Consider the following 14331-nt stretch of genomic DNA (forward strand, 5'->3'; position numbering starts at 1 on the left):
CACAAAGTTGAAAAGCCTCTCATTCTTTATTCTTGTTGCCCTACCCATGTGGACATAGGCAGTCCTCATATCATGTGCTGTCTATCTGTCCTAATATGAGCATTTGGGTCCAATGTTATCATCACCAACTTACATTACCTATCTAGTAGGTCTTGCAACCACTGCCTGAATGTACTTTTTCCTCACTATCACAACCCTGCTGTGGGATATAAGCTGAGATTATGAATACTGGCCTATCCTTACATTGGAGTCTGAGCGCCATGAGTCTGTCTCTGATTCTGATTATATCAGTCGCTGTCTTCTGAAGACTTTCCATTACAATTCCTACATCATTTCTAGTCTGTCATTCCCTGGAGTAGTAGACTCTGGATCCCAAGCCAAGTGGTTTTGTCTTGTCTCATGGATACTCAGGATGTCTACTCTAGTTTCCTCCTTACTATTATGGCATCCACTTCCAGACTGCATCCTGTCAGTGAACGTATATTGACTGTAGCCAAGCTTATTGCATATTTAGCAGATTGATGGGTTTTACTTCAAGCTTTCACTCAACAGAGCTTTCCCAGGTAATGCAGGCTGGGCAACCGGACACTGGCCAGAGAGTAAATTATTGACCCAGGGCTGCTGCAACTTATGGCAGGCACATACACTGGAGAATAGAGGTACATAGACCTTTCTCACTTTAGTATGCATCCCTGGCTTAGTCAGATCCTCAACCCACTTATCAATGACAAATACCCATGCCCATTTTTATCAGCATTAGTCAACATAACCAAATCACCTACAGCCAATGTTTACACCATCAAGTGGCTAGCACTATAACATAGCATGGAATACAATAACCATTATGTCAACTGTGCCTTAAAGCTATGTGACCTGAATAAACACATACAAAGAATAGTAGAGCTATGATGTAATAATCTGAAAGCCATAAAAATCATTAACAAGGAGTTGAATGGGACTGAGGTAGAAATTTATTTATTTATTTATTGCTTTCAGTTTGAATTGTTGAGCTTATACATTTTTTTTTTCATTTTAAGTCACAGTTACACAAATCACTCTGACTGATTGACACCCCCTGACTGCTGAACTAATAGCCTATGGCTGTAATGCAATGTATTAGTGCTTTTGCATAAGACAGATGCAACCTTGAGAACACAGCTGTCTGAATCCTGCTCTTGTGTTACTTTTAAGTTTAGAAGAGTTATAGCAATTTTCAGGTTTCATATCTGATTATTACTGTGCATATCTTCTTGATATTTTATAGGTCTGGCAGTAAAAAAGTGACGGTACTGACCTACTACAGCCTCTCATCAAATGTGACAAAAGACAACACATGGTCAGTGGTTAAAGACTTCATTCAGGGATGTGAGAATGTATCTACAGGATGTGAAATTCTCAGGATAAATGGAACAGATTACCAAAGTGAGTCCTCTTTTTTGTTCATACGAATGCAATGAACTTCTGTTCTGACTGCTGTAGATATTTTACAGTTGTAGGGATAACAAAACAACATTATTCATCAGCTCATGTCAATGCATTAAGTACAATCAGCACTCTATGGCTTCGCCTCCCACACCCCCCATTGTGGGGTGCTGTGTCCCCCACACCCCCCCAACTATATATTCTAACTCCAGGGTCACACTACAGTGGGGAAGGGGGCATATCCCATTTACTTGCCAATAATACTTGTTGGTCAAATGAAGTGTCGGTCAAATGAAATTTTGGTCAAATAGGGTCTGGCAAATGGCTGTCGGTCAATTGGAAGTTAGGGCAAATGAAGTAGACCCATATATATATATATATATATATATATATATATATATGTGTGTGTGTGTGTGTGTGTGTGTGTGTGTGTGTGTGTATATATATATATATATATATATATATATACACACACACATATATATATATATATCTGTCTAAATATATATATATATGTGTGTGTGTGTGTGTGTGTGTGTGTGTGTGTGTGTGTGTATATATATATATATATATACATATATAAATTGAACGTGGCAGGGCTCTCATTCCCCACATCAGGAGGGTGCACAGGGACTTTCTGATTTCTAAGTGTAGCTGCAGTGAGATTAGCACTAGTAGTAATTCAGTAATAGGCAAATCATCACTATTTGTCATTCTTTACAAACCTAATTCTTTATTTTCACTATGGGCTGCCAGATTGCTATCTAACCTCACATCAGAGAATCACCCTAAATACTTAATTCATAAATCTTTAGGGTCTTCTGTAGTAGTCTCCCCAACCCCTTAATACTATGACCATCTCTATGTCTCTACTGTCTGACAATATAATTGAGTTCTTTTCTCACTCAGTCTGACACCACATCAATCACAACAGATGACTAAGCCCATAACTTATACTGAGGCTATAAAAAAATTACCAAATACTCCTGGAACACTCTAAAAGATCCCAACATCCATTGTACAAGATGACACCCACTCCTTCCTCACTCACACATTACGGAAATGCTCACAGATCACCCAAGAGTCAAAAGAAAAGCAGTTCAAAGCCCATAAGGCCCACTAAATGTGCAACCACACTGAAAAATGTTTTAGTCACAGATTACTCAATAATTAGGCATACAGACTTCACACTCACCATAATGGAGAATAATAGGAAAACTATAACTTATCTTGTACCAGGATCTCTGATGTCACAAGAGTCTTAACTCATTCACTCCAGTGGAGCTCAGGAAGTTTGCACTCTAACTTCCAGTGGGCGGAGCCCAAGCCTTTTGACAGAATCAAATTATGTCCTCACATTTCAAACAAATATTCCTATCGCTAGGATTATAGGGTTTACTAAAGAAGTGTAAATGTCATACTCTTCAGCAGAAATTCTTTTCATAGTGGTAGTATTCTTTAGGTTCCACATCTTAATCTACATTTTATAAGTCACAGTAAACACAGTAACTATTACATTTGGAATATTTTGTAAACAACTTACAATATCTCAGCAACCACTTAAGTTGCACACCTACTGACTGTCAGCAGCATTTTATTCAGCTAGCTGAGAGCTTTCTTATAAGGCTGAGGAGTTTTGTCTGTGTACTTGGTTATTGAGATATTTAGAAAAATGTGAAAATTATATCTATATAAATTAATATCATAAAAAAACAACAGTTAATATCTATTTACGTGCACTAGACAGAGGTCAAATATTAATGCAGCTGAGTTTGCTATTGTGTAAGGTTTAAGATGAAATCTTTTAAAACATTGTACATAGCATGGTTTTGAAATTATTGATGTAAATATGAACAAGCAATATTTAACGCTTAGAGACGTCAGTAGGCGTTAACTGCAGATGCACCTGAAGGTGTCACTCAGATGTAAACAGTTAAGGTGCTTTATAGTTTCATAGGTTCATAGGAAGGTACTAGGCTATGTGCCCGAAGACATTTATAAGCCTAGCCAGAATGTGTTGACTTTCACCACCCCCTTAGATTAGTTTCCTGTGCCTCTGTCCAGCAGAGCCACTGAAGTGATCCCCGGGGTAAACTTTCTGTTTCCCATCCACTCATCAAGGTTTCTTTTGAAGAGTTTTAACGAGGAGCTCTGCCTAATGTTCTAAAGCATGTGAAGTCTCTGGGACAGGAATCTATCCCTCCAGCATGTCCTAATTATTGTTGTGGTGAGGTTTAGATCCCTAGAGCGTGTGGCTCGAGGGGATATGGTTTTCTTTAGGTGGAGCATGTCAATCAATTCTGAGTTGGACATGGCCTTGTATGTCAGGCAGAGATCACCTCTGAGTAGGCGGTACGCAACCGAGTGCAGCTGGAGTTTCTTCAGTCGAGCTGCTTAGGGCATCTGTTTGAAGTCAGTGATTCTCTTGGTGAAGTACTTCTGAGGTCTTTCCAGCTGTTGCAGGTGTCTTGTAAGGTACATCCCAAATAGGACGCTGTACTCTATGATGGGTCTGATAAGTGATGAGTAAAGGGGTACAATGACCTCTTTTGATCTGGATGCAAACCCTTTTGTGATAAGGTGGGCCACATAGAAGGATTTTCTAATCACTTTGGCAATGTGATTATCAAAGGAGAGATTACTATCTACTTGGATCCCCAGATCCCTTATTACGTCTTCCATATTTAGGAGACTACCACCTATGTGGTAGTTTGTGTAGTTTGTGGGTACTTTGTTTTTTCCAAAGGGGATGACTATGCACTTTTTGGTATTTAGCTTGTGGCCATGATTTTGACACCAGGTATCCATCTCAGTGAGACCCTTTTGGAGGGTGCCTGTGTCAGCCGGAGAGTCAATTATAGCCCCATAGTTTGCAGTCGTCTGCGAACTTGGTCAGCCATAATCCTCCTGTGCTTGCAGGCAAATATGATAAGGCATAGCAGTGGCCTACATGGGAGCAAATGACCTGAGGTGCTTTATCCTGAAGCACATGCAGAGAGACATGATGGAACTTGCTATATGAATGTGTTGGAGGCAGGAAAGACATTTGTCCAGCGTAGTATCTTGTCTTCACCAAGAACAATGCCTAGATAACAAGACATGATTATTGGCTTTAACAATTGGCTAAGTAGATGCTGTTACTCAAATGGGATTCAGTATATACTGGCCTGGGATGAGATTGCAGATAAAATTTCCTAACTAGGAATGGCTTACACATCGCATACTTGAGCTTCCACATACTGGCTAAAGCATTTGCTGGCCCCCTAGTCATTTTTAGGCAGAGTCTCCCTAATAGGCATTCCTACATAGAAAGCTCAAACCTGAATCCCTTATAAAACCGGAAATCATTCACATCTGTGTAGTTACTGAGAAGTAGTTTCAGTGCAAAGACAGCACATCCTCTATACCAGGATTTAGCACCTATCACATTCCATTCCCCTGGGTAACCACAGGAAAGTATCTGTGTTTGTCAGAAACACCATCACCTCACATCAGATTGTCTACCGCCCTAACTTGGAGCTCCTGGGGTTTTAAATCTCCCTTAATAAATCAAATTATTACTTTGTTGCTAGCTGCAAATCCACATCAATATCCCACAAGGATCATAGACATTACTTTAATGCCATTGAGGAGTTGGGTTGAGTTTCAGTTACCTAAGCATTGACTGGCACACTTACATATCTAAAAATAGATATTTTCAGCATTTCCTTGGAACAAGTTGTAACCATTAGCGGCTTTAATATCCTTACCCTGGTCCTTACCAACCTAACCTAACCCATGTCTGTACCCCTCCCTTTATTTCCTAATCCCTGGACAAATCTGGACACAAATTATTCATTGTCTCTGTCAGGCCTAGTGGTACAATCCACCACCAAGTAAGACCATTATTAGGGACTTCTCCATGGCAAACCTACTTCATCTTGTAGATGGCCTGCACATAATTATCAACAGCTCCTTGCAAATGGACCCAACTGAGAGGACTGCCTCATTCATCTCCAGTTTTTACCAGGCACCTTAACAGCTGCATAGTTGTACCCTTTCACCCCAAATATAATGGTAAATTTTGGGAGTAAACCTCTTGAGTGATAGTTCCATATTAATAAACTATATAACAAGAGAAAGAAAATAATGAAAAGTGTTAAAAAATTCTTTCCACCCTACCTCAAGACCACACTGAAACATAGAAGCATGGGATTTAAGTGCATTATTAGAAAATGCAAAGCAGAGTACAAGCTTAAGATCACTCCAGATACCAAATACAACTACAGATTTTTTTTCAGTTATGCTAGGAAATAAATGAATAATGTCCAACAATGCACTGATCTCATCCATAACAATACCACCCATTTCAATCTCGAGGACAAAGCCAATATATTACTAGGCAAATACAATGCCAACTTTACCCCACCTACCCACATTGTTTGCCCCACTATCCATAAAAAATTGTTTCCCTGAAATCACCTTTAATAAGTCATAGAATTCCTGTCAAAGGCTAACAACAATATTTCTATATTACCAGATAATATATCAGGCTGAATTCTCATCAGTGCCAAAGCCTCTAAATAAGCTGTTAGTAGAATCATAGGAGGTTACTAGGCTATTGTCCCTGGGGCCTTTATAAGCCTAGCCATGTTATACCCTTGTTCCCTTGTAGACCAAGATATATAGTCTATGTTTGCAGTGCGACTCTAAGGTCAGCATGGGCTACCCCATCCACGAGAAACATAGGTGAAACACCTATGGTAAATTTCTGTTTTCCCATCCATTTGTACAAGTTGCACTTAAATAGGGTCATTGAAGAACCCTGTTTTACATTAATTGGAAGTTTGTTCGAGAGGGGTGACAAACTCCGTGAGACATATCTGCCTCTTCAGCATGTTTTGTTAATGCTGCAGACTAGGTTAAGATCCTTAGAGCAAGTGACTCTTGTCCAATTTGATTTGCAGATGTGCAGCATTTCCATTAAGGTAGTGTTTGAGACTGCTCTGTAGGCCAGGTATATGTTGCCTCTAAGCAGTCTGTATGATACAGAGTACAGTGACGGGCCTTCAATCTATCCATGTTGTATTGTGTTGAAGATCCTAAATTTTCTTGGTAAGAAACCTCTGAGGTTTCTGCAGCTGCTGCAGGTGTCTTGTGAGGTACATACAGAAGGGAACATTGTACTCTATTATTGGTCTGATGAGGGACAAGTTCAGGGGAGTTATAACCTCCTTAGCTTTGGATGCTATACCCTTACTTATGAGATGTGCAATGTAGAGACCTTCCTTACCACTTTGGACAAATAGTGATCAAAGTTAAGGTTGCTATCAACCTGCATTCCCAAATCTCTTACCACTGGGTTTGAACTTAGGGGTGTTATTAATACTGTAATTTGAAGGGACTTATCCTTTGCCAAAGAGGATAATAATGCAGTTTTTGCATTGAGTTTAAATCTGTCAGGAAGAAAGACCAGAAAAATGCTCTTGCTAAACATATATCCACTAATCCTGACCATAGTTTCAGATTCAGAACACTACAACTTGCACATATGAGTAACATGAAAGGAGACATTTTTAATGAACTAGAAAGTATAGAATTGCAATGGATTCTTAGGTTTAAAGCACATTACAGCCCAGGGCTGAATCAGTACATTAGTGTCAGATCGGTGCTCAAGAAAAGAAGCTTAAAATAAAACACAAATAAATATTTTCAATGATTCACCCATATATATTGTTATGCATACATTGGTTTTACCCTATATTACCTGTAAGTTTCATCCACCATAAATAAATATACTTACATACATATATTTTTTACTATATTTTTATTATATTCACTATTTATTATATATTAACATAAATAGAAACATAACATTAATACATCAGTTTAGTTCTCCATATATAGATCCATATATAGATCTACATTTTAAATAATAATTTTTTAAATAGGTCTTTTATCATATTACTAAGATGCTACTTATTTAATTTATACACATATTTATTCACTTCTACATTCCTATATTTATTTATTATATATATTTATTATTTATTAAGGCCACCTAATGATGAACTCAACATTTTCTTATTATATTATATACATATGAATATATGCTATTTCGGTATTTATATTTATATTACATTTCTAAATAAAGAGATGAATAAATAAATTAATATGTAATCATACCATAAATACATATATATTTTTTCTATATATATATATATATATCTTTTCCAGGTAATGATTTTTTAAATCTATAAATATTATAAAACATAATATAACTAGACTATTTATTGTCTAGTATAGCTTCTATTTCTAGCTGTATATATATTTTTCATAGACATATATATTTAGATAACTATTAATTAAATACATGTATACCCTTTTTTACATATTTTTATTTTATTATAACACTGATTTGAAAGGAATAGACACATACATATACACATTCTAGCCTCCTATTTTAGCTTAATATTACAATATTACAGAAGATTCTGTTTTTATATTGTCCTTTTAGAACAGACAATAATATTAAGCTGATTTTGACAACCTGCTTTTTTTTTTTTTTTTTTTTTTTTTTTTTTTAGTAATTACGTTTACTGTATCTCAGTTTTAGATATGAGAGTCATAATTCAGCCTTATGCTAGTCAAGGCCCAAAAAGTACAGTTTAAGCAGATACTTTTAACTTTTTTATATTTTAAGGTGAATTTCGGATTTGTATATATAACATTTTTATGTCTCCTTAAGTTTTTTGACATAATGTCTTATATTAGATAATATTATATTATAAAGTTTATCTAAGTATGGAGTTTTTTATGTGACAATAATAGGAAGATATATATCTATCCTATGTCATTTTTATGTCTGTTTTTCTTATATTAGTTTTTGGTTTTAACCCAGTCTGTGTATAGAGCTTTGCGATTCTTTTTGGAAACTGCACTGAAATCCCAATAACAGCTTTTGGTACTTAATTTCACAATTTTACAATTTTGTAATTTGGTAATTACCACATTAAGTGATTAATTGATGCAATTTGCTATTTTAACTTGTACTATATAAGCAACTAGTTCAGATACAATTAAATAGATCTGAAGAAGCGTACAGTCCGTACGTGAAAGCGCTCATCTCTTGTTGTACTCAATAAAGAAGATTTTTACTGCATAATCGTGGTGGTCCTCATACTGGTGTTATTTCTCCATGTTGTATTGTGTTGAAGATCCTAAATTTTCTTGGTAAGAAACCTCTGAGGTTTCTCCAGCTGCTGCAGGTGTCTTGTGAGGTACATACAGAAGGGAACATTGTACTCTATTATTGGTCTGATGAGGGACAAGTTCAGGGGAGTTATAACCTCCTTAGCTTTGGATGCTATACCCTTACTTATGAGATGTGCAATGTAGAGACCTTCCTTACCACTTTGGACAAATAGTGATCAAAGTTAAGGTTGCTATCAACCTGCATTCCCAAATCTCTTACCACTGGGTTTGAACTTAGGGGTGTTATTAATACTGTAATTTGAAGGGACTTATCCTTTGCCAAAGAGGATAATAATGCAGTTTTTGCATTGAGTTTAAGTCTGTGGCAAAAGCACCAGTCATTTATCAGTGTAAGCCCATTTGATAGAATGTTGACATCCTTGGGGATTTGATGATTGTACCCAGTTTGCAGTCATCAGCGAACCTAGTAAGCCACAGGCCATCTAATTTCACCTGGATTTCTGAGAAAGAGATTCCAAACAATAGGGGTTCAAGCATATAGCCTTGTAGAACACCACTGGTAACAGGTCTGCAAGGTGGTATCTCCAACTGTGATTGTATGCATTCTTTTGGTGAGTCAGTTGGCTACCCATCTAATGATGTACTGGTTAATCCTCAGCTAGGTGAGTTTCTCAGTGATGTCTGAGTGGGGGACTATGTCAACGGCCTTGGGTGAGTTGAGATAGGCAATATGTACTGTTTTGCCTTCATCTTGATTTTAGTGACACTCTCAAAGAAGTCCACCAGGTATGACAGGCATGATCTGCCCTTAATGAATCCAAACTGGGTCAGGTCAAGAGTTTGAAGATCTCCTACACCCTTATTGATGAGGATCATGATGATTCTCTGCATGGCCTTATAGATTAAGTTGGATAGGCGTATGGGTCTATAGTTCCCAGGGTTGGTTGAGGGACCCCCTTTGTGCAAGGGGATTAAGGAAGCCAGTACTTAGACTGTGGTTGAAGAGAGTACCCAGTGGTTCCACTAACTCCTGTTTTAGATCATTTAGCTAGCAGCCTGGGATGCTATCCAGTCCCATAGAGGCTGTGCATTTGGCCCTGGAGAGTGTGATTATGACCTGCTCTTTGGAAATACTAGGTAGAGGACTGGTGGGGGTGCAGACTATCTGTTCCAGATCATTTGTGGTAACAAAGTACAGGAACCTTATGGCAAGCGTGTTTCTGTTCATATATGTTTCCCAGTCAGTGGAAGTATGATTAAAGTCATCCATGATCAGGGTGTTTGGCTGTATTGTGAGTGACTCAAATAGGTCCAGGTAGGCAGTGTGGTTTTCATGGTTCATGGTGGGGGAACTATAGCTAACAATGACATGGGGGGGGGGTTCTTTCCTGCAGTTAGTTGGACTTGAAGTAACTCTAGGGACCCATACTGTTTAACCAGTCTTGAGGTGTATTTGTCTTTAATGAAAATGGATACACCCCCTGCTTTGTTTTTTTCATGTTCATTTTGCAGTCTGAACCTGTGGAAGGCATTGTAGCATTGCATGGCCGGGGTACTGTCTGCAGCCTTGAATCATGTCTCTGTGACTGCAAAGACAATAACATCTTCCAAAGTAGGGAGTGCTTCCACTGGGTGCAATTTCTGACTTAGACTCCTAGCATTAAGCAGCATAACCTTGTGTTTGTCTCTAGAAGATATTTTTACATCTGGAATTTTACTCTCATGACATTGCATAAAAAAGCACTATGGGAAATACAAGTACTTTTGCCAGTAACTGAAATCCAAGAGGTGACAGGTGAAGGCCATCTCTGGATGACAAATACTGAATCCCCCTGGATTGACACTAGAAGCTAAGCCAATTGCTGAAGTCAGTCATTTTTTTTTGTTTGTACTGAGGCATCATCCTGGGTGAAGGTAAAATGCTGCTTAGGGCTAGGGACATACCTGCCTGGGACATAATCCAAAAGCTCGGTCATCTCTTTCTTCATATAATCCAGAGAGGTATGTCTCAAGTCATTCACTCCAACATGGACTATGACAGAGTCATAACAGTGCTTGTTGTTGAGAGACTTAAGCATGTGTGTGATCTGGTGGATCCTGGCACCTGACAGGCAGCTGACTTTGACCTTCTCCTTATCCAGTCTGGTGAGAGGGACGCCTGTGTGTGTCACTATAGACTCACCTATGACCAAGAAATTTGGTTTTGAAGTGTTTTGTCTTAGGGGCTTATTGGGTGAGACACTGATACGTTTGATTTTTTTTGTAGTGGATTCTGTTGGGATTGTATTGTGTGCAGAAGGTTTGCACTTGCGAGGTCTCTGCTCTTTTGGTTAACTTTTAGTGAGTACCTCCATGCATGTGGGGATATGTGCTGTGCACTTTGCTTGCTGACAACCTGTTTGACATCTGGTTTGTTCTTAAATGAAAGAGAGAGAGAGAGAGAGAGAAAACATTGATTCTAGAGTCATAGTATAGGTACATCTCTCACATATTGTATTTGGATGTTTTAGGAGTAATAGGCTGTCAGTAAACATGAGGCAATTGCCATAGTGCCTCAGGATGTCCATGTCAATCAGGCTGGCTAAGGAAATGTTGGGAAACTGTCCATCCATTATGTCAGGTGTATTCTGTAATAAGTAGGGGGTGGGCATGACGGTCTAGATTCTGCTGTAGGACCAGTAAAATCAGCTAATCTGTGGGGAGGTTTAGGAGTAGAAACATGGGTCAACACTTCAAAATGAGCAGCTTACTTGCTCTCCAGGCAACAGTGTGCAACTATGTTGAGCACAGTGAAGCAGGGAAGCTTAAGAGTGTTTCCTAGCAGTCTTAGAAGGAAAATGTGTCTTTCTAAGCATTTGCATGTGTACATGGCTGTGCCAAACCTCACTGCACAGCGAGCAGCTACATTCTTCCTCTGCCTAGCCACAGGGTTCGGGCTTGATGTCTGGAGAATAGCCACTGTGACTCCACTCAACAAAGATTGCAGCAGAGCTTTTAGCCTATCAGGGTATCTAAAATTACTGAGAACTGAGATCTTTTTGGTGAAGAAATATTGAGGTCTATCAGGCTAGCTTAGATGCATGGTGAGGTACACGATAAGTGGTACACTATATTCAATGATGGGCCTAATCAGGAATGAAAAAGTGGGATTATAACTTCTTTACTCCTTGACAAGATAACACAAAGGATGCATTGTGCAAAGTAAAAGGATTTTCTAACCACCACAGACATGGAGGTCAAAGGAGAATATGTTATCTGCATATGTACCCAAGTTCCCGATGACTGTATCCAATTTAAGTGGAAGATTATTTGTATGTTAAGCAATAGTGATGGTAGATTTATCAAAGGAAGTTCTTAGTGTTAAAGATAAGCTTATGATTAATACAAAAACATTGGTTTGATCTTGCCAGTGCTGGAGATTTTGAGTATGAGAATGGGATTTGATAACCACCTTAGTCTGCAAACATCAGCAAACTTGGTTAGCCAAATTTCTTTTATATCAAATTTTATGGTACAGACATATATGCCAAAGAGGAGAGGACCTAGCAGAGAGTTTTGTGCAACACTACTAATAACAATTTTTCTGTCTAGAGCAAATGCCCTGACCTTAATGGTATGGATTCTACCAGGAAGCCAATTACCAATCCAGTGAACTGTGTATGGGTTAATGTTGAAATGGAAAAGTTTGTCAATACTCCCAGTATGGGAGATAATATTAAAGGCCTTGGCAAGGTCTCATTAAGGAGCTCAGACTGTATGCCCCTTATCCATGGCCTCAGTAACTTTTTCAAAGCACTAAACCAGGTTGAGTAGGCACAATCTGCCTTTAGCAAAGCAGACCTGATGTGTATTCATGGATATAAGGTCACCTATGTCATTGCTTATTTGTTCAGCTATAATACATTCCAAAGAGATACAAATAATACTAGTAACACTAATAGTCCTGTCCTAGGGTCATTAGAGGGACTACCTTTGTACAAGGACACTACAACTGCCATTCCCTAATCCTCGGGGACGCAAGTAGTGGAGAGGAGTAGAGGGTTTTTTACTATGTGGGACTTTGCCCTTCTCAGCAGGCATCCAGGGATATTATCAAGACCCATGCAAGAAGTGTTTTTAATTTTGGACAGTGCCAAGAGGACTTGGTCCAAATTTATCTCAGGAGAGTAAGAGAGAATGTGTGTGAGGGGGAATTGAGGGGTGAGAAGGGAGGGTGGGTAGAGTGAATCACAAAGACATATGTCTGAAGTATTTCTCCCCAGGCCTCCGTTGAAAATTGGCTTCGTTCCAAATTGGACTTTCCCAGTAAACAAATGTTAAATAAATAAATAAATAAATAAATAAAATTTGTAAGAGAATTTGTCAGCAAGAATGTTAGCAGATTTTAGCAATGTCCTTCAGGTCAAAGAAAGATGTACCATTTGAGATACGTTCAGTACAGAATTGTAGGTTATTTCTAATCTTCCTAATAAAGCTGAAAAAGGCTTTATGGTTATCTTTTCAGTTAGTTGCAATCCTAAATTGATAGTTGGCCTTACATTTCCTAATGATAACTATGAGAGACTTACTTACTAGTTTTAAATCTGTTTTATAATGATGAAGCGGTCATCTTTTAATAATGACCAGGTGCTTTTTCTTATTATTATAGAGTTTGTTGATAAGGTAATTCCATCATATGAGTTTAGTTCTAAACTTGCCATTGTGTTTACTCCAGATTGATATGGATGTCTCAGTGCATTTATCTAAGAGGGAGTAAAATAGAGAGCAATAAACAGCAGCCTGATTTACACCATTTGCTGAGGAGCTACACACCATCTGTGATTGCCAGTAAGATCAGTAAATAGTAAATAACTGGCCTTTGGGTAATCCCTGGATATGGAGGAGTTATCAGGTGTCATAAAACAGGCTTTAAAAATAGAAGATTACATTAAGATGGCCAGATTTGACTATGGAGGTGGGTAGTAAGTTGGCTGATGCAATGGGAAAGATTATTTGTGAGGAAATATCAAGAAGGTTAACACCTCTGGTGGGAAGACAGAAAATTTGGTCAAGTGCATTGCCATTTACAAAGTGCATACTTGCTGATGGTAGTAAATGTTTTCCTGTTTGTGTCTGGATAGTTAAAGTCACCCATGAGAAAAGTATGTGGAATGGCTGCTAACTTTCTACCTGTTTAATGTAGACAAAGGGAGACTGTGGGAATCAAACCCAAGATCTACTTCATTGCTATACTATGCACAAGTCAGTGTATTCTTTAGTCTATGTATAATTTTCTGTTTGTATATTGCAACCCAGTGCCCGGGTCATAGCCCAAAAGTGTCTGTCAGCTGGTGTACTTAACCAGGTACCAAACTGAAATCAATAAATAAAATGATGAACGGTATAAGGGCAGCAGTTTGTAATCTTGAACCTCTGCTTCAAATTGCCAGCTTAAACTAAACTATATTCACCTAAAATGCATTACTAAACTATAAACTAAAATACTAACATAAGCTACTATAATACATCAAAAAAGAATTGCTATTGCAAAAAAAAAAAAAAAAAAGGACAGAATCAATCAAAATGAAATTGTAGTAGATCAGCCATGAAAGACTCCATTGACAAACAATACTACCACCTACTTATAGCCCTGTTCAGTAGAAACTTAAATACAACTGGGATACCATTTGAAGTCAATTGGAGACAGTACATAAAAACTGGATTAATGCAGTAGAT

At 38.1% G+C, this 14331-nt stretch overlaps 1 protein-coding gene across 1 annotated transcript in view; it reads left to right on the forward strand.

Annotated features, from left to right (window-relative positions):
- Positions 1-14331, forward strand: part of LOC122797805 (protein HEG-like) — a 1359008-nt gene that overhangs the window by 902262 nt on the left and 442415 nt on the right. The window contains exon 6 of the mRNA XM_044066326.1: positions 1265-1422. Coding sequence (XP_043922261.1) covers positions 1265-1422 — 158 coding nt within the window. The remainder of the gene's footprint in view (positions 1-1264; positions 1423-14331) is intronic.

This window comes from Protopterus annectens, chromosome 3.part1 (assembly GCF_019279795.1).
Source record: "Protopterus annectens isolate FY-2018-M chromosome 3.part1, PAN1.0, whole genome shotgun sequence".
Taxonomy (NCBI): domain Eukaryota; kingdom Metazoa; phylum Chordata; order Ceratodontiformes; family Protopteridae; genus Protopterus; species Protopterus annectens.